This window comes from Alosa alosa, chromosome 1, assembly GCF_017589495.1.
Source record: "Alosa alosa isolate M-15738 ecotype Scorff River chromosome 1, AALO_Geno_1.1, whole genome shotgun sequence".
NCBI lineage: Eukaryota > Metazoa > Chordata > Actinopteri > Clupeiformes > Clupeidae > Alosa > Alosa alosa.
The window spans coordinates 23,939,929-23,958,987 of record NC_063189.1 but is presented as its reverse complement, the minus strand read 5'-3'; the positions used below and the strand labels follow the sequence as shown (position 1 = coordinate 23,958,987).

Here is a 19,059-nt window from a genome sequence, read left to right as displayed (position 1 = left end):
ACCACACACCGGGGTCTTGGTCCCATTTTGTCCTCAGTTTAAGTGAATCCATATCCTACTTCAAATATTCAAGGTCGTAGCCTACTCGTGTTTACCGCTAAAATGATGTCCAACATGACCCGTCTCATAAACATTGTCTATCTATGTCAGTGGTTCCCAAACATTTAAAAAAATAAATATCTCAATAAATTATCAAGCCTTGGACCATTCTGAGGCACCCCTGAGCATGTGTCACGGCACCCACTTCCCTGATCTACATGTATGTCCATGGCAATGACTGACATACGAATAAAGTCTATCAAAATAAAGGCCCGATATTAGATCTGATAAAGTAGTATTTTAAATAAGCGATTTCTTCTTTTTTAACAAAATCTTTGGTAGCAACACATTTTGCAGTGGGCTTTGTCTGTTCTGGATCTGACGCCGCAAAACCTAACCAATTTTCAAACAACTCCACCACTGTGACATTGTGTCTTTCCTGAGAGTGAGCTCCCTCTCTCTGTTCACAGCCATGTTGTTTGTGTGTATGGGAACTGGGAAGTGGTGTGCCCACTCTGAACTTCGGGAGCCCAAGGGGAGCGCGTCGGTGGTATAAGTTAAAGTGAAAACGAAAACATTTCATTCAAATAAAATCGACATGAATGACATAAATCTAATTAATTGCCCTAATATATGATTATATGCTTTACGGGTACTGTTCACCTAACCTGACTCTCGCCAGATGAATTTCGTTCTGCTTAGCTCCGCCTAGCTTCACTCGCATCCATCTGGGACCTCTTCCATTGAGAGTGATTTCAGCACGAGATTGTATGGTAGAGCCAATCAGGACGCAGGGCGGGAGTTTCATAGATGTGACATAGCGTAGAAGCGACTGTGAGACTGTTATCAGCGTCACGGGGTTGGCTTCGATGTGAGTGGTTGAAGTAGCACGTCAATAGATGACGGACAAGTGGCTTATTCAATCATATGCAAGCATTTTTTGATTAGGCCCAGCCTTCTGAAACACCATTCCAATGGATCGGTTCCAGATGGATGAGTGGAGCTAGGCGGAACGAAATTCATCTGGCGAGAGTCAGGTTACTGTTCTCCAGCAGTATTGCTATATTGTAAATGTGGGAGAGAAGGACAGAAACCCATGACTTACGAGTCCGGTGGGGAGCCTGGGGCGCTCATGCTCGTGGAGTCCAGTTTGGGCTTCCGCAGGAGGTCATAGGTGGGGTCAGCGCCGCGGGCGACTAGCTGTGGCATCTGCGCTCCAGAGCCGGCGGCAACAATGCCGTTGGTGAGAGGTGAAGGTTTGCGGGTCACCACCTCCAGGGGCACCCCATCCTCTGGTAACAACACACCCGGGCCCGGGAGACGAGCTGCCAAGCGCTTGTTCATCTTCCGGTACCTGCAAAAGAGGAGAAGAACTCAGTGCCTCTTTCAATTTGCGGTAACCAAAAGTCCTACATGATCTACGAGCTGATAACACTGCCTGATTAAGTATTTTTTCCATGTAAAACTTCAAGTAACATTTTGAGAGAAATGGCATACCAATAAGAGTTATGGAAAACATTAAAACAGGATCCAGGGCAATAAAGTAACGCAAGATTACATCCTGCCTACATCTGACAAAAAGGGCTGCCAGAATACACAGGGTAGTTCCACTTCTGGACAGGTGACTAAAGAAATTCCTAAATGCAAATACATTAGCATAATTTGCGGCAAAGTATGACAAATGTTGACTAAAGGTTTAGAAACCTTACTTAATGTGGCCATTCTCTCCTGCTCATTAATTTACATGACACAATGAAATGTGTATTTCCCTCCTGCTTTTTGTGCAGTGTGTGTGTGTGTGTGTGTTGGGTCTGGGCTTACTTCTCCAACTCCTCCTGTGAGTGGGCGAAGGTGCAGCTGGCTCCCCTGGGACAGCCCCCTTTCTGCTTCATGTCACGGCACATGTACGTCTTATACTTGCTGTGCTGTGGGGGCTGCAGATAAGGCAATGCAGAGGAGACAAGAGCGAGTTACACATCGTGAGAGTGTGACTGACACACACACAAAAAAACAAATCATTCAGCTCAAAAGGGAAACTGTAGACTCAAAGTGTAAGAAACCCAAATTAACACACGCACACTATAACCACAGTGTGTGCGTCTAAGTGTGTGTGTGTGTGTGTGTGTGGCAACCGCAAAAGGGACACATCAGACAGTCATGATTTTATCTTTTGCTTAGTAGAAAGTACTCTCGCTTACTCTATTTTTACTTGAATCACCCTGTTGCAGCGGTCAAACTACAAGAATATGGACAGACCCAAGTTCATGCCACACCATTCCAACTGGCCCTACCTGTTGCTGATCCGTTCCCTTCTTGCTGTGATTCTGGATGAAGTCCACCAGGCCGTGCACGACTGTCTTCACAGCAACCAGGCCCTTTTCCAGCTGCTCCCAGGTGGGTGGTGGGGCATCTGGGGGATTTACAAGGTTCAGTATAAACTCAAAATGATCCAGCCCGACTGACAATGCTTAACATTTTCTGCCAATGCAATTTCCTGCCAAACACTAACATAATGACAAGGTTTCCGAAAAGGGCTCCCACTGCACACAAAATCTCCACACGTTTGTGCAAAACCTTAAGAGGTCACAACTGGAAGAAATCAGGATATTCCTGAGGTAGCCCAGTGAGCTCAAAAGTATGCCAACCCATCACAGTGCTTCCCACAGAATTGAATTCTATTTGTGGTGGTAGGTTTGCAGAATTAACTTGAATGCAACAGCTTTTTAATTAAATTAATCAACTGATGTTGCCTGGAAAAAACAAATTTTTATAAATAAGAAAAATAAATTGATGCTAATGTTTGTGTGTGTGTGAGTATGTGTGCGTGTGCATGTGCGCGCGCGCTGATACCTGGACTGGGGTCAATATTGGCCAGCAGCTCCAGATGAGGTCTGAGCCGGTTAAGGTTGGCCGGGTCGCCCGTCCTCTGGAGAGCGATGGTCAGCTCCTGCACACTCTGAGCAAACGACGCTGGTGTCTGCAACTAACAAGCCAGCACCACAAAGCAAGGACAGAAAATGAAGAACTCGTTAGAGATACACCAGGCAAAACAAAAACAATACCATGCACTCTCTGGACAATGTTTGTGATCATAGGTAATTGCCTAACTCTGTGTTAAAGAGTTCTAACTCTAACTCTGTGAATAAATAATTAAGAGAGGTCATCAGAATCAGCTTTAATAATGGCCAAGTACCCTGATGTTGACAAGGAATTTAGTTTCAGCTGTCGCATGTTATGTTACTCTAGCAGTACAACAAGAAGTAAAACCATTCTACCACTGACTGACCACTGTCAAACTCACCTTGTCGATGATGGACTGCATGTGGGACTTGTGGGACTGGTCCCCATAGAGCAAAGAGGACCACTGGTCAGGGGCGATGCGCAGCCCCCCCTCCATGGCGATCTGCACAATCTGAGAGTCGTGCTCACGACGAAGCGCCTCGTACGTGCGGAACTCCTCTTTCAACTGCATTAGCGACGAGTCCTCATCACGCTTTGTAACCTGGGGGGCACAGGTGAGCGAGGGTTGCACTGCATAGTCCCAAGACATTTTCAAAAACCCTCCTCCAAACACACACCATCCAGAGGCAGAACATGGCAGTATCAGTACATCCCATCCCCGTCTCCTGTTCCTGGATCCCACCTACAACATTTGGCTGAGGCCTAATTAACAATACCCTTGGTGCATCTAAACAGGCACTTCAGAGGCTTCAGAGCATTCACATCTGAAGGGTTTCATTAGAGCAGCAGCAACAACCTTCACGATCACCATCCTGATGCTCAAAAAGAAATGCATGTGAGGCAAAACTCTCCACTCTATGTGGGTACATGCCATGGCATGGAAAGATGGTATGGCATTCTGTGTCAAATCAGATAACGTTGCTGCTGCACTGTCTCAGATTTTGTTCAAACCTTGTCTACATCATGAATGGGTCCCATTACCAAGGCCTGAAAAGTAATTCTGTTGAGCTTTGTTTTTATTTTAATTTGATTTTTTTCAGATCTGGATATTTATTTCATACAGCCTGGAAAGCAGAGCCATATAAAGCCTTTATATGGCTCTGCTGGAAAGCAATGCTTGGGCCTTAATATTTTCAAAAGTATTATTTGCCATGGAAACAGAAGACAAACATGTTCTGAAACATTCAACTGTGAGACATGCTCATAGCGCATTCAACAGTTTAGAGAAGGTCACATTAAGTTCATCTGTAAAGGTTATAATGGATTTTAGGTTCATCCTGAAATTTCACCCGAAAGCCAAATATCCCTGACTTTTTGTGAGTAGTGTGTGTCCAAACATGGCCTCCAAGTTACAGTAAGCCATTTTTGAGAGTGTAAAAAACATATATTTTAAAGGTGCTATAAGCGAAGCAGGGTAACGTCACTTCTGTTGACTCTCCCAAACGTGCATCTCATCGATGATTTGCTGGAACAGTTTGTTATGTTTTCATGGGCAAGGTTGGCCCAAGTTGTTTTGTGGCCGTTTTTGGAGCCTAGACTGTCCACGGAGACCGCATTTTTTTTTACAGTGCATTCGGGCACAGGCAGTTAGCGGATGGTGAGCTGTACTGTATGTGACAGAAAATGTTTTAGAAACCGCGTTGCATCGCTTATGGCACCTTTAACATATTTTCCAGGTCTTACATTTGGCACCTAAACATTACTTAGACAAACTATAATTAAAGTCTGGGACGGTGTGGCAACAGTTTTCCTGGATTTTGTCTGATTTGACATGGAATGACCCAGTGGGCCAGCTAGTCACTAGTCTTTATATTACAACTGTCAGTCCAGTGAGTAAGCCTAGGATTAATTATCTAGTGAACCAGGAGCAACAACCCCTCAAAAGCCCCCTTCAGCCCTCCAGGCTGTCTTTTTAGCAAATTACACCAACCGACCAACAACGTCATAGACCTACAGATTTCAAACCTTTAAATACGACAAACGATCTGACTGGCCACTACCTGCAAAATTCCCTCCACATAGTATTAAATATTGCACATTATTAAACATGTTTCGCATGCTTTTGCCAATTTGCTTGTCTAGGTCAAGTTGCTTGACTCCAAAAAAATGATTGGAACACAGAAGTAACTTTTCCAGGGTTCACACTCCAAGTCAAATGTAAAATTCCATGACTTTTCCCTGATGTGGAAAATTTATATAATGAATGCTGCGTTACGTTCAAGAATCTTTTACTTTTAACTACTCAAGCAAGCAGTAATGCTAAGAATCAGATATAGATGTAGATACTCCACACCAATTCTGTGAGGAAAAATATTTGTATTAATGTATTTTGGCAAGTAAATTTTAAACTGCTACAACAAAATTCCCTGATATTCCATGACTTTTCCCCCAAATTATAAAATTCCCTGACTTTCCATGTCTGGAATAGACTTTCCAAAATTCTATGATATTTCAGAAATTCCGTAACCTGTGTTAACTCTGATTTTCAGTATGACACTTCAAGAGTATGCTCAATTCAAGTTAAGTCATTTTTTTTAAAGGGCCACATTAACAATTGTAATAGTCTCGCTGCACTTTACAGACCCTAGGGCCTGAAACTCTTCAAAAGCCACCCATCCAATTCAAAAGCAACCCATCCAATTGGCACTCGGCAACACCACCTCTGTTTCACAGAATCACAAAATTATACTGCACACACCACACAAACAGACACATATGTACATACACAGCTTGCCTATGTTCCTAATCCACATATATAGTATGGATATTTCCAGGAGGTAATGCTCTGAAACTTCACCTTAAAGCAGGAAGCTCTGTAGAGCAGCTGAACCACATGACCGATGCTGGTCTTTGAGGCCTGGGGGAATCGGGGCTCCAGTCTCTGGACCACAAACAGAACCAGAACTTTCCTGGAAAGGGCTGAACCATCCTCTAGCGCCAATAGAACTAGCTTCAGGGCTTCCTCTTGCATGGCTGTGGTGGAACATAAAGACATTAAAAACACTGCCACTTCGGTTGATACTGAATGACTAGGAAGTGTGGGGGGTGTAAAATACATGGCATACACAGTAAACACTTGTAATCACCTGAATAGAAATGTAACTGTAAATGCATATTTCAATTTCCACATTTCAATAGTTTCAATCAGGGTATCTGCACATTATCTAAGTCCAAATTTAAAGACTTTTAAGACCTTTTTAAGACATCTAAATGGAAAAATTCAGACTATACCACGGCAAAGATACTTACGACAACCTAAAACTGTTTTATGCAATAGTTTTTTCCTACTAATTTTAACCCCCACCCCATTTTAGATGTCTACTAGGGGTGTAACGGTACACAGAAGTCACGGTTCGGTTCATACCTCGGTTCGGTACGAGTTCGGTACAATGGAGGGAAAAGCAAAACAAAAATGCAGAAAGCTTTTTTTTTTGTACATGTCTCAGGCTGTACCACCTAGTGTCATACAGTCTCTTCCCTGAGCTATCTGCAACAGCCTGAAGTGTGTAAGATGTAGGCTAAACAGTACAATAAGTACCCAGACTCCATCTGTAACTTGTAAACAAAATAAGACAATCAGCTATAAAACTGAAAATCGGCCTACAGCATCTCTTATTTCTGAAAGTGCAAATTACATAGAAAAATGGTTTTTAAAAATCCACTTAAGCAAGACCTTCAACATCTGTGTTTAGTTGTATATGGAAGGGTCTACAATTTGCCTCAATATTTTTTTATTGTGTGTAAAGTAATAATCTAGCCTACTAACTGAAAATATCGCGACTATTTTGCCTTTTTTTTTAAACTAAATTGCTCCTTTCATTTCATAAACAGACTACAACTAGAAGTCACGACTTTGCCCTTTGACGTTAACTCACCGTAGCATGGTTTGTTTATTAGCCTGGTTAGCGTTGTCACTTTATTTTACGGTCTATGCACTTAACACTACCAGCTCCTCATGTGAGAAGTTACAAGTTACCCCGACATAAAGGTAATTACCACGCGATTTACATAGCTTTCTGTCATTACGAAATCATTTAATTTAAGCCATAGGTTTTGGCCCTATTTGTATGTGTATTTAAAGTCTGCTGAAGCGCAGGGGAAGTTGTTTTTTCCCCTCGTTTCAGTGATTGGTACAACATCTGGGTGATAGCTTCGAATATGTGTAGCATTTTTTCCACTCATACCCAAGAACTGCTGAACAACGCCGACACACAGTTTCATCTTATCCACCACTCTTTCGCCTGTAGGCTACTAACGTTACTGTAACTGAAGTTCTCAAACTTGCGATCTTAAAGAGACCAGCGGATCCTCTAACTCTTGTGGGTCTAACCTTAGTGCTGCTAATGACTGACAGACTCGACAGACGACCTGACAAAAAAAAAAAACATAGGCGCCAATCAGAGCTTCAGAGCTAAGGCTTAGGCTACAGATTAGCGTTAGGTGTCGCTAAAGAACTCCCCGTAACTCTCGCTACTTAACAGTAATTGCGCATGAAATTAATTAATCCGCACACGAGTTTTATGTATTTTTATACCGTGTATTCTCCGTGTCAATTCATGCACCGAACCGTGACACCCGTACCGTTTCGGTTCAATACGAATACATGAACCGTTACACCCCTAATGTCTACAGAAGTTTCCAAATATATTTTGGCAAAAGACAATAATTGTGTATGAATTACCTTCACAGCTATAAATACCCAACTTTAGGGTCTGGGCTGCTTGCTTTTAAAAGCTGGCTGTACATATCTGGTTGTGCTACTGGCTGAGACTTCACCTGTATCTTTCTGTAGTAACCTAGGCTACTTGCCAAACATGTATACTGGACTGGAAAATATTTTTTTCAAAGGTAGACTAAGCTATTTAAATATTTTAATAGTCCTACTTTATATAATTTACTATGTGCATCTATTGTCCCATATGCAGCACAGCAAATCAAAGTTGATCCACTACTTTAAATTTTGCACACCAGTTGTATTTAAACCAACCAAAGCTTGACTGAAACATTGCAAAACCATTGACTTGTTTTAAAAAAAATGTATGGGAAAAGTGAAACCACCCCATTAATTAAGAGACAGGTCCTCCTCGCATGTTCCTGCTGAAAAACTGCTGGTTTCATCTCAAACACGCACGTATTATGCGTTTTTTAATGTAGCCAACATTTTATGTAGTCCACAACATAAAAAAAGCGGTTATATTTCACTTGCGAAGTACTGGGAAAGGCTGGCAAGCAAGCTGCAGACAGATATTACAGGTAGGCTATAGACAGATATTTACTTAGGCTAGGCTAGGCCAGTAACACACGCTGGAGAGAAGCAAACAGATCTTCATGTGCATTTTCTCCTGATTGCGAAAACGTTTGTTTTCTTTTTCTGTCGGTCCTTGGTTCCTTCATAAATTGCGCAGTAAATTATCAGACGAGTGACAGAAGCACCGGTCCGCGCATTATTTGACCAGCAGTCTTCGTGTCTATAGTTTGTGAAACAATGCTGCGTTCGAGCAAATAAGATTCTAAGCCCAACGCAACTCCAAAAGGGAGGACAAATGAGCGTCCGGCCTGCTGTGCCGGACAGGGCTTTTAAAATCCGTATGTCTGACCGGCCTAAATCCGAACGTATGGCCACCCTATCGCTAACTGGCCTACTCTTTCTTCCTCTCACTCTACCGCTCACGGCTACCTGCGTATCTCTCAGGGCTCGGCTACACCACGAAAACGTCAGGCCAATTTTTTCATATTCTTATTGTTTTCACACCTTTAATGACACCCGTGAAAAACATCTTCAATTTGCCACTTCCTCCAGTAGCCTTATAGTCACTTATCGGCCTACAGTTGCGTTCCGGGTGGAGACATTTCACTCGCTCTCTCGCACTCGCTGGAGGTCCCATAGCCTACACAAATTGAATACCTCCTTTTCGAAAATTCAAGACATTCCAGACAATTTAAGACTTTTTTTTAGGCCTTAAAAACCGAAAGTTGTATTTAAGACTTTTTAAGGATCCGCGGGAACCCTGTTCAATGGAAGGTAGATCAAGCAGCCAAGTTATTAACCTATGCCACAGTAACATAGAAAGCTAGGTAAAAACACCACTGGAAATTCTTCGACATGGTTATTACCTGGGCCCAGGAACTGACAGCCACGGGCACGCACAGCAGCCCAGAGGTTGGAAGAGAGCTGCTGGGGGTTCTGGTGCTGGAGTATGAGCTCCGTTACAGTCCTCTCCCCCAGAGAACGGGCTGCTCGCATGGCCCTGACTCGGCCCTCCTCCTCCACCAGTTGACAGTGCACCAGGGTCACCAGCTTCCGCTGCATGGGCCGGCTAAGCATGCTCTGGGCTGCATTACTGAGACCCACCCCTGAACAGAAGGCGAGAAGTGAAAAAGAGAACACTGCAGTCATGTAGTGATACATGCAGTCATACATGCAAGCATCTCTGCAGTGGAAAACTGACATGTATAATGGAACACAACAATCACTTTTAAAGCCGTTGATAATAAAAAATATAAAATGTAGAAGATTTAGACCCATGTTATTAAAAATCAGAACAAAATTATGTTCATCGTGACAAAAGCCCCCCCTATGGCCCATAGAGCAATTATATCAGAAAGTAATAGTAATGTATAGAAAACATTAACAGACAATAAATGTCAGGAAGTAAATTTCCCTCTCATTTTCTCCATTGACATTTTGTAAAATCCTCAACTAGAGTTTTAATGTTGGACCAGCTACGAGATGAATCATTTGAAACATTTGATTTTGTGCTAACAAACCACCAGAAAAATGAAAAAGGCAAAGGTAGTAGACTGTAAATATTTCATTTTCAGAGTGAAGAAACTACTTATCCCATAAACCCTTGCAAATTATATCTTTTCCAATGTATTCCATCCTAATTATAGTTTACCGTGATTCCTCTTGAATTGAAGGAAACTGGATTGACTAACTTCCTACTGTTTGTATTGTAGGGCCCTACAATTGCATGAAATTTGCAGATATTCCGTTGACACATTAAATAAAAAAATGTCTCATTTTTATTTCAGTTTACTTTAAAACAAAAAGCATATAAGGTCTCTGCCTAAACTGTGACCGTAAGACATTAGTTGAACGCGTTCCGTAGCCTAGTAATTATGTCTCAAATATTCACGTATGTTGAGTTTGTTGATTGGTGCGTGACAAAGAAAATAAGCAATCCCGACAACGGTGGCAAAACACTAAACTGCTTGATTGCTAGATAACGGGGCTAAACAATACCCCAATGACTACTATGAGTCTGAAAACAACTAGTTTGCAACACATAATTGCGCAAATACACATGTATAGCAACCATAGAAATCAAAAGGGCAACTTAAGAACAAAGCTAAATCCACTGCGGGCAAATCCCTCCAGCCGAGACAGTGACAAAATCAGTAGATGCAAGACATGAGTTTGTGGAAGATTGTTGAAATGTGTGCAGAAGATGACACACCACTAACTCAGTTTCTTGAAACATTGCAAGCAGTCCCATTCCCAGACACGAATGTCAGCAACCTCAAGCAGACGGGCAGACCCACCATTCAAAAAGTGCTGCAATAGATTCTCACTGGTCGAGAGAGCGCAACACCAAGCGCCTTACCATCATGTAGCCATCCTTCAGTGGAGATGTGTGCTAAAGATGGTAGGCTAAATGCTCCAGAAAGCAACACATATTTAAAATGAAACAAGAATCTACAAAAAAGTAGGCTACTTTTAAGTAGTGGGACATTTTAAGTTACAAAGTGCCCTTTTATTTTATCTAAACTTGCAGCCTAGTTATGGTGATGTAGTTGAAGTTATGTAGGCACTAGGCCCTATTGTTTTTGCGCAGAGATTTGTTGAATGTTTGGCTAAATGTTGGAGAATTTAGAATGATTGGCTTTGCTGAATATTTAAAAAGCTGAATTGTGTCTGTCATTGACTTTTTATAAGTGAAGACAAGTAAAAAATAAAAATCTGAAACAACTAAAATGAAATTTTACAAAAAAAAAAAAAAAAAAAAAAAAAAAACGGAATTTGAGAACATAAAACGGAACTTGGAAAATAATAAAAAACGGGTCTCACAGGGCCCTATTTGAGCAAATTCAACTTTCAAGGAGAGATTTTTTTTTTTAAGGGTTTGTCACATTTCTCCAAACTGCCTCATCCGTCGTTCAGAACACACAACAGGAGAGGGTTGAGGCAGAGTTAAGTAACAAACATTACCATGGCAACAGGGATCTCTTCCAATCAAAGAAACTGCTTTATGCTATTGGGTAATGTAGTGCTTAGGGGCGTAGATTTGCGTGGGGACCGAAGGACGTGTCCACACCAATGTCAAATTACGACTGAAATGTCCACCCCAATATTCAGGTTGAAATGTGGAAAAAAGTGCTCACATGCGCTACACAAAGAGTTAAATCATTTCTCACTTCAGTGCTGCGGATCATCTCGTACAGATCTTGCAATGTGCAGCCTATAAGGGTAAATCGCTTTGATTTGAAGTTACCTATAATAACTACCAGTGCGCAGCATGGCGCACTATAAGGCATATGAAGTGCGTCCAAATTCACCCATTCTTCTCTGTTGAACTCCTCGAGAAGTAGGCTACTCATCATGTGTCACATGAAAGAGACTTTTCTCAGCTTTTAAACCGTGCTAGCTAGCCACTATTTGCTGTGATAAACCGTTTGCGTGAAAAATAACTTCAAGAGATTTAATAATTATTCTCTGCGCCATCCCCACATCCACTGTCTCGGTGGAATATCGTAGGCCTACACACACTTCACGCAACACATGAAAAACCATAGGCCTATATCAGAATAAACAGCAGACCTTACCGAACACAAAGGTGTAATGCATTCCCGTGTAGCTGTTCCAGAGTAATCCGGTTTTGAAATAAATTGTAGCAAAATTCAACATGGTCTTTCGGCTATAAGCATTTCTTAAAACTGAGCTGTGCTTACATCGCCTAGATATCTGTAATTATTAGAATCAGAGAATATACAGGCAGCTCACGGTTAAGAGTTTGTCAATGTTTTCTTTTCACAAAATGCTAAGCATGCATGTATTTAAGTTTCTTAAAACTGAGCTGTGCTTAAATGGGTCAATGCATGATTTCATAACAGACCAAATAGAAAATAAATGTTAAATATAGCCTACATATCTGTACATATTAAAATCAGATTATGTAGGCTACACAGTATAGTTAGATCAAGTTGGACAGTAGCACATTTTAATCATGGATAGTAGTTAGACAATAGCACATTTTAATAATTTTATATATCTATAGTGGCTGGTGAAAGAGTTGGGGGGTAGCTTATAGCTTCATTGTTTCGTAGCTAGTGTTAAATCTACCTTTGGATCCGCGGGAACCCTGTTCAATGAAAGGTAGATCAAGCAGCCAAGTTATTAACCTATGCCACAGTAACATAGAAAGCTAGGTAAAAACATCACTGGAAATTCTTTGATGGTTATGATATTATGACTTATAAACAGGGCTCTATAGTGCGGCCATTTCACTTTCCGCACATGCGAGTAAAAATGAGGCCGTACGAGTGCAAAAAAATATTTAGGTGCACTGGTGCGAATGACTTCTAACCATGTCAATGTTTGTCTACAAAATACACCGCAACATCGAGAAACATTACTGGTGCAAACCATAGAATCACGTCGCTAATGCAGCATAAAAACTACACCTCCCATCAATGTTAGCAGTTTCGCGTTGTGACTCGCTAGTAGTCGCTTCTATCAAATCCAAGAGCGCGCAGAAAAAGGGGAAAGTTAGACTAGCCAGCCAAGATGCAAAGATTGAAGAAATTAGTTCTTCTATCCACCGAATTCATTGGATATAAGAGGAACAGGATGAGATTCTGAGAATGCAGTGAGAGAAGGAAAGGTAACCTAACATGCCTTTTAGCCCAGTTGACGATTGGCTGCAATATGCAAAATATAGCTGTAGCTTAACGAACCGCACTAAAGTACCCTCCCGTAATAACTCCCATTTTATTCAAAGATAGAACGCTACTGACAACTCCAGGCTTCCACGCGATGTATGTTTGTTTACACCAATACAAGCTGAAGTGCAAAACTAAAAGTAGGCCTAACGCTTGCCTACTGCCCCCATCAATGCAGATATTTCAAATAAAAACTAAAAGTATAAAACATATATCCTTGATTAGCCTATGTTGGGTTTTGTGGAAGAGAAAATAGACTGTTTTAGTAGTAGTAGTCTTATTAGGCAGTATGCAGTCAGATAGGTCACCATGGGCATATTTGGATTAGCTATAGATGGATTCACAAATAAATAAATTAGCCTACATTTGGCAGGATACTTGATATACAGGCTAAATGCAAATATGGCAATGTATTATATTATTTTACATTAACAAAATGTAGGAAAATAGAACAGACTGAAAATAAAGTAGGCACTGATCTTTAAAATCCTGTTTCCTGTAGCCTAAATGTTGTCAGTCATTCTTAATATTCGCAGTTGGTGCACTGGCATGTTTAACTGTTAGCTGCAGTATAATGTTAGATTATGTGTAAGTTAAGTACAGAACTGACTGTGCTCCCAAATTTTTGTCTGTGCTCCTAAATTTTTTACCTTGGGCGCACAAGTGCTCCTGAAAAAAAATGTTAGTGTAGAGCCCTGATAAACAACTTCTAAATAGAGAAAATGAACGGGATTTTTACTTCCATAACCAGAGTGGGCGGTCACTGTTGAGTTTCAGGTCCCTAACAACCGTAGTCAAGAACGAACTCGGAGGACAAGCACTAGTTGTTTACACTGACAGCGCATAGAAAACAAGCTGGCTGAACTTGATATAAGATGAAGAATAAAAACAAATTGCCGAAATATTTCGGTGTAGCCGAGTCTGGATTGTTTTCATCTAGAGGTGTAGCGGATTTACCTATGAAAAAGCAACGGATTTTACGGAAGGTAGGCTAAACATGTGGCCAGTCACTGTAAAGTTAGGTTAGGCTTAAGCTAATGTTAACGTTAGGGCTTCGACTGCAGAAACAATTAGTTTAGATTTAGTGAGAACATTACCTACTCAAAGGGTAAATATTGACAGGGGTGGACAATCATTTCCCCCTGAAGTCAGAGGATAATTACTTTGATAAAGTAGCCTATGCTGGCAACACATTGAACGATTGACTGAAATAACGTTACAATGCAAAAAATGCATTGTGCTGGATGTTAACTGACAGGACAGGAGCCTATGACGGATTAGCTATAAGCTAGGCTACCTTATAGTAGGCCTATGCAATAACATTACTTGCAAGCCCATGTCTTCTTTCTTAAAACAAACAACTCAAATGGAGTGTCAACTTTAACTTTAGGCTACCCTGCATATTGTTATTTGCGTAAAATGTAGGCTAACGTTTGCCTCCGTTCTCATGGATCATAAGTCTCTTATTAAAATGATATGCTGAGGAATATGATTAAAAAAACACTTTGTTAACGTCACTACCCTATGCTATTTAGCCTACATGACTTGAGTTTTTCCCTCTTGAGCATGAAGATAACATTTGTGGCATAACTTCGTAGCTTCATAATGCATGCTTTGTATCCAAAGGTCAAGCACCTAGGCCTGCTTACTTTATTGGCGTTTTAAACATTTTTAGCTTTGAACGGACACATCACAAAAATATGAAATGTCTCCTGTACCACACAGGGGAATTTCCGTCTGCTTTTCTCTGCCAAAAGTTAACCATTTTCAAGCACCTTGCGTCTTTCTCTCAATGTATTGCTATACGGCTCTGGGTTTGCTTGTCCTCCGAGTTCGTCCTTAACGACGGTTTTAGGGACCTGAAATCGGTCTATATGCAAAAGGCCTCCTCCGGTCCTTACCTCTAATGCTGCTGAGGGGTTTGAGGTAGAGGGCCAGTTCCTCAACGCATTGGCGAGCCTCATCATAGTGCTTGGTGTCCTCTGGGTCAGTAATAAGGGCCACGGGCTGCAGTTTTGGCACCTGTGAAAGCAGCAGCATTCTTGGTTCAACAACAAAAACAACCCCATATCACAGCCCCTTCCCACGATTTTACATTAACCTGACTGAAAAACATTTACACGTTGGTGGCGAGTGAACAAACTACATGGTGCCACAAACTACAATATCATTGCTCTTACTTCTTTCACTAATACTTTCTTTGGGCAGCCGTGGCCTACTTTGGGCAGCCGTGTGTTTCACTAATTCACGGATTGGGATAAATGCAGAGACCAAATTTCCCTCACAGGATCAAAAGAGTATATATACTTATACTTAATATCAACCTGCAGCAAGTTAATTGAAATCCTAGTATGGCACAACCTACCTGACCCCCCACCAGTTGAAGAAGGGCCGAGTTGACTGGCAGCTGCTCGATGTCTGTATTGATAGCAGTCTGATCGAAGGGACAGGCTTTTCGGTGCAGCTTGTTCAGGCACATCTTGCAGACAGTGTGGCCACAGCCCAGGCTGATGGGCCTCCGCACAGTCTCTTCGAATGTTTGTGTACATATTGGGCACAACAAAAATTCTGTCCATTGTGGGGCTTGCACTGGCATTGTAACAGAAGTGGTCTACATGTAAAAAATGGGGGGAAATCGTATCTATTTTTTTTTTTTGTCTGAGTCAAGGAGAATGGCCTAAGTTGGCTCAAGTGACTCTGATTTGTATCCTTTTCTGTTTGTTTTACAAAGAAAGAAAATTAGATTCCACTGGAATCAAAATTATCCATTAGATTCCTTTAAATGCCGGACGATTTGTGGATGGTCATCACATGGTGTGACACAAAACACCTGAAAGACAAAGGAAAATACATCACATAAAATGACATCACACTGTGAATCAGTGCTGTTGAACACAACGATATTACTCATATATTTTCAATAATTTATCAAGGTCTTTTTCCCCCTATAAAATTTACTCGTGTCTGGTATTACATTAAAGGACAAAGGACCGGCCAGTGGCTTTTCTCGTTGAAGTTACTGGCACATCGTCACAGCAAGTTTTGAACCAGATAGAAGATAGTAAACAAAGCAACAACATAAACCATCTAAACGTCTTGAGACGATCTTCAACGTGATACTTCGATAGAGGTGATAACATTACGTGTAGCATAACATTATAAAGCAGTGAAATACTATGTACACTTCCAAGAAATGGCTAATCATGAAACAGCGCACCAGAATACTCTAGACAGGATCTCCCCATCTGGATATCCCGACTCCGCACACGATAATATCTGGTTTTACATAAAACCTTAACCATTAACGTGTTGATAACCAAGCGCATCCTAATTATGCCCTTCTGTTTCGTTCACTCAGTTTGAAATCAAATACCTATAGTATAAGCTAGCGTTTGCCGTCATATTTTTGTATCGCTAAAAATAGGTGTGTAAACTAGAAAGCCCAACAACTCCGCTAAATAGCTAGCACTAACGTTATTTGTAAGTAACGTTAGCTTGTGTAACAGGCGGAGAAATGTTGTTATCCAGGAAAATGTCGCGGCTTGAAACTCCACAATAGCGTACATGTTAAATCTACAAGTCCTCGACATACATTCGCATGTTAAGATATGAACTGTTGAAAGAATCAACCTTAAGCAGGTTTATGTTCGTAGTCTACCCAACTATCGATAAGTAAATGTTCCCCAACCGGCAGGATATCATGTCCTAGCTTGCTATGCTTGCTAACGCTAAACAACAATTTTGCTATGCTTAACGTTAGCTACACCTCATTTGACTAGCCGTTTTCATCTCAAACATACTGGGTGGTCAGGGTACCTTCTATTAGTAATTAACCTTAGCTGCAGAATATCACGTACCATGTCTGACAGAACAGAGGAAGTTTCGTTTAATTTAACACAGTAAAAATACCGTTCCTGTTAAATATATCGTTACGTCAAACAAATAGCTAGATTCTAGCTAGCCTTAGCAAGACAGACGGCAGTTAGCCATGCTAGTTGAATTGCCAGAAACATCTTGCATGATTATGTAACATTAACATAACGTTACTGTTTGCCGATTCGTATAGTGACGTTACATCAAATTGTGAGTGGCCATCACTGTCTGGAACAAGGGCGCATTTGTAATCTCTAGTAGACTATCTGATATCTAACAAATAAATTACGTTAAAAACGAAACTAATGTGGTGATCTAACGAATCGAAATAAATAGCACTGCCTCGGTCAGCTAGCTCTTGCTACGGGAGGCAACGAGATAGCGTTAGCAACGTTGCTACAATTTCACTTGGTCATCTAGAACTATGTGATAGGATTTCCAATTTTCATAAACACTCGTACCTTTCCCCCAGCTAATAACTAACGTTAACGTGCTAACTTAAATGGAGTCCATGCGCCAATCACTAACAGTTTCTTAAATTAATGAGCGCGATATCTGTAGATGTATTTAACGTTACCATTAACTGGAGCCAACAGAAGGGGAGAGCCAACATTCGTCAGTCTACAGAAACAACCATGCTAACGTAGCTCGGCAAACAACACCGCCGGCTGGCTATCCATAGGCGGCTAATGTTCTAGCATCCTAACGTTAGTAGCTAAGAACAGAGGCCAGCATTTTCTTACTAGCTAACCTGTGTTGTGTGTATTAGCCATTTTATTCTCTTATCTGAGATTTTAGTCCACACCCAGAGACCACAAGCATTGCTACAAATACCTAACAAAACTAGTGCATACTTACTTGCTTCAAAGAATAGTGGATATCTTCATCTATTTTTCAGAAAACGTCGCGTTATTTTGTCGGTCGCCATGTCGACCATGTAACGTTAGCGGCTACCGAAGTTCCTGGGGAGTTGCTGACAAAAACTGCCAACAGCAGAAGTTAAACAAGGAAGCGAACGAGTCGAGTCGCTAACTGGCAAAGGGCGGAATCTACCCGAATTTACCCCTTGTGGTCATATGGCGCAACTAGCACCAATGGTGCTTTCAAATGGGGTCGTGTTACCAAATGACATTCTGCGCTCCCATTGCATCCATCTCGAGATATAATAAACGTTAAAACATATTGGCCTGTTGTAAAAGCTTCAGGACAATCCGTGGATTCTTTGGCACGGTATTACTTCTCAGATTCTAATCTCCCGTTTTAGACAAAACCACCAACTAAACCAGGCATACATAGGCTAGCCAATTAGGCTACATTCTGACAGATTTAGAAGTTATTAACAGACTCTTGCTCATGCTACTCTTTCTGTACTTGTCACATCCGTGTTTTCAGCCCCTGGCCCTCTGTTGTGAAAAGTGAAAAAATCTATCCTCAAATGTAGTTGTTGATATGCCATAAGGATAAAAATCTATCCTCAAATGTAACCTAGTTTTTCAGACACCCTTGATGTCAATCAGTGTGATTGCCTACAATCACATCATATTCACGTAGGCCTATAGGCCTATCATTTTCAGATTCAAAACTTTTTTTTATTATCAAGTTCACACACACACACACAGGCCCTTTAGTCATCATAGCCAAATTTGCCAAATTTGATTGAAGTGTGATTTTTGCATTTGGCTATAGTTTTCATTTGGTGGCCACACAACAAATTATTGGTTTTAAACTTGGTTGATGCAGTTTCTTTTGAGACCAAAATGCCACATACATTTTGTCATCTTAGGTGCAGTCATCATTGTCAAAAACTGCTTTCGGCTTACTTGGCTTTCAGGGGGCTCAGCATGGAAGGGGGAATGACTCACAGGTTCACGCATGGCGATCATCACTTTTCATCTGTGAACATAATGCTGATGTGACATACCAAAAGGTTTTGTCTCATCAACCCAAAAGACATTTCTACCAGAGGAATCTTTGACTTCACAATATGTATTTTATTCAGACTGCTTTTAATTCTACACTGGTTTTTCTTTCAACAGTGGAGTCCTCCAAAGTGCACGCTTTTGTCCAAAAAGTGACTGATGGTGTGATTACACACTGATGAACCCTGGTTGACCTTGGAGCTACTATCCTTCTGTTCAGTTTAGTTGAACTGTAGGACTGTAGCCACATCCAGGGAGGTTGGCTACAGTCCATGAACCTGAAACTTCTGTGCAGTCACAGGAACATCAAGCTGCTTTGTAGATG

General features: G+C 41.2%; 1 protein-coding gene across 2 annotated transcripts in view; it reads right to left on the bottom strand.

Moving 5' to 3' along the window:
- rc3h1b (ring finger and CCCH-type domains 1b) overlaps nt 1–17,919 on the bottom strand; it is a 32,112-nt gene extending 14,193 nt beyond the window's left edge. The window contains exons 1-10 of one of the 2 annotated variants that reach the window (XM_048238350.1): nt 17,674–17,919; nt 15,308–15,772; nt 14,844–14,964; nt 9,115–9,354; nt 5,798–5,973; nt 3,341–3,541; nt 2,890–3,022; nt 2,331–2,449; nt 1,861–1,973; nt 1,145–1,393 (exon numbers count right to left, since the gene is read on the bottom strand). In XM_048238350.1, coding sequence (XP_048094307.1) covers nt 1,145–1,393; nt 1,861–1,973; nt 2,331–2,449; nt 2,890–3,022; nt 3,341–3,541; nt 5,798–5,973; nt 9,115–9,354; nt 14,844–14,964; nt 15,308–15,538 — 1,583 coding nt within the window. In that variant the 5' untranslated portion in view covers nt 15,539–15,772; nt 17,674–17,919. Of the gene's footprint in view, nt 1–1,144; nt 1,394–1,860; nt 1,974–2,330; nt 2,450–2,889; nt 3,023–3,340; nt 3,542–5,797; nt 5,974–9,114; nt 9,355–14,843; nt 14,965–15,307; nt 15,773–17,392; nt 17,413–17,673 lie in introns of those variants that run through there. The other variant, XM_048238361.1, reaches the window with a different exon arrangement.
- Between the last annotated feature and the right edge of the window lie 1,140 nt (nt 17,920–19,059).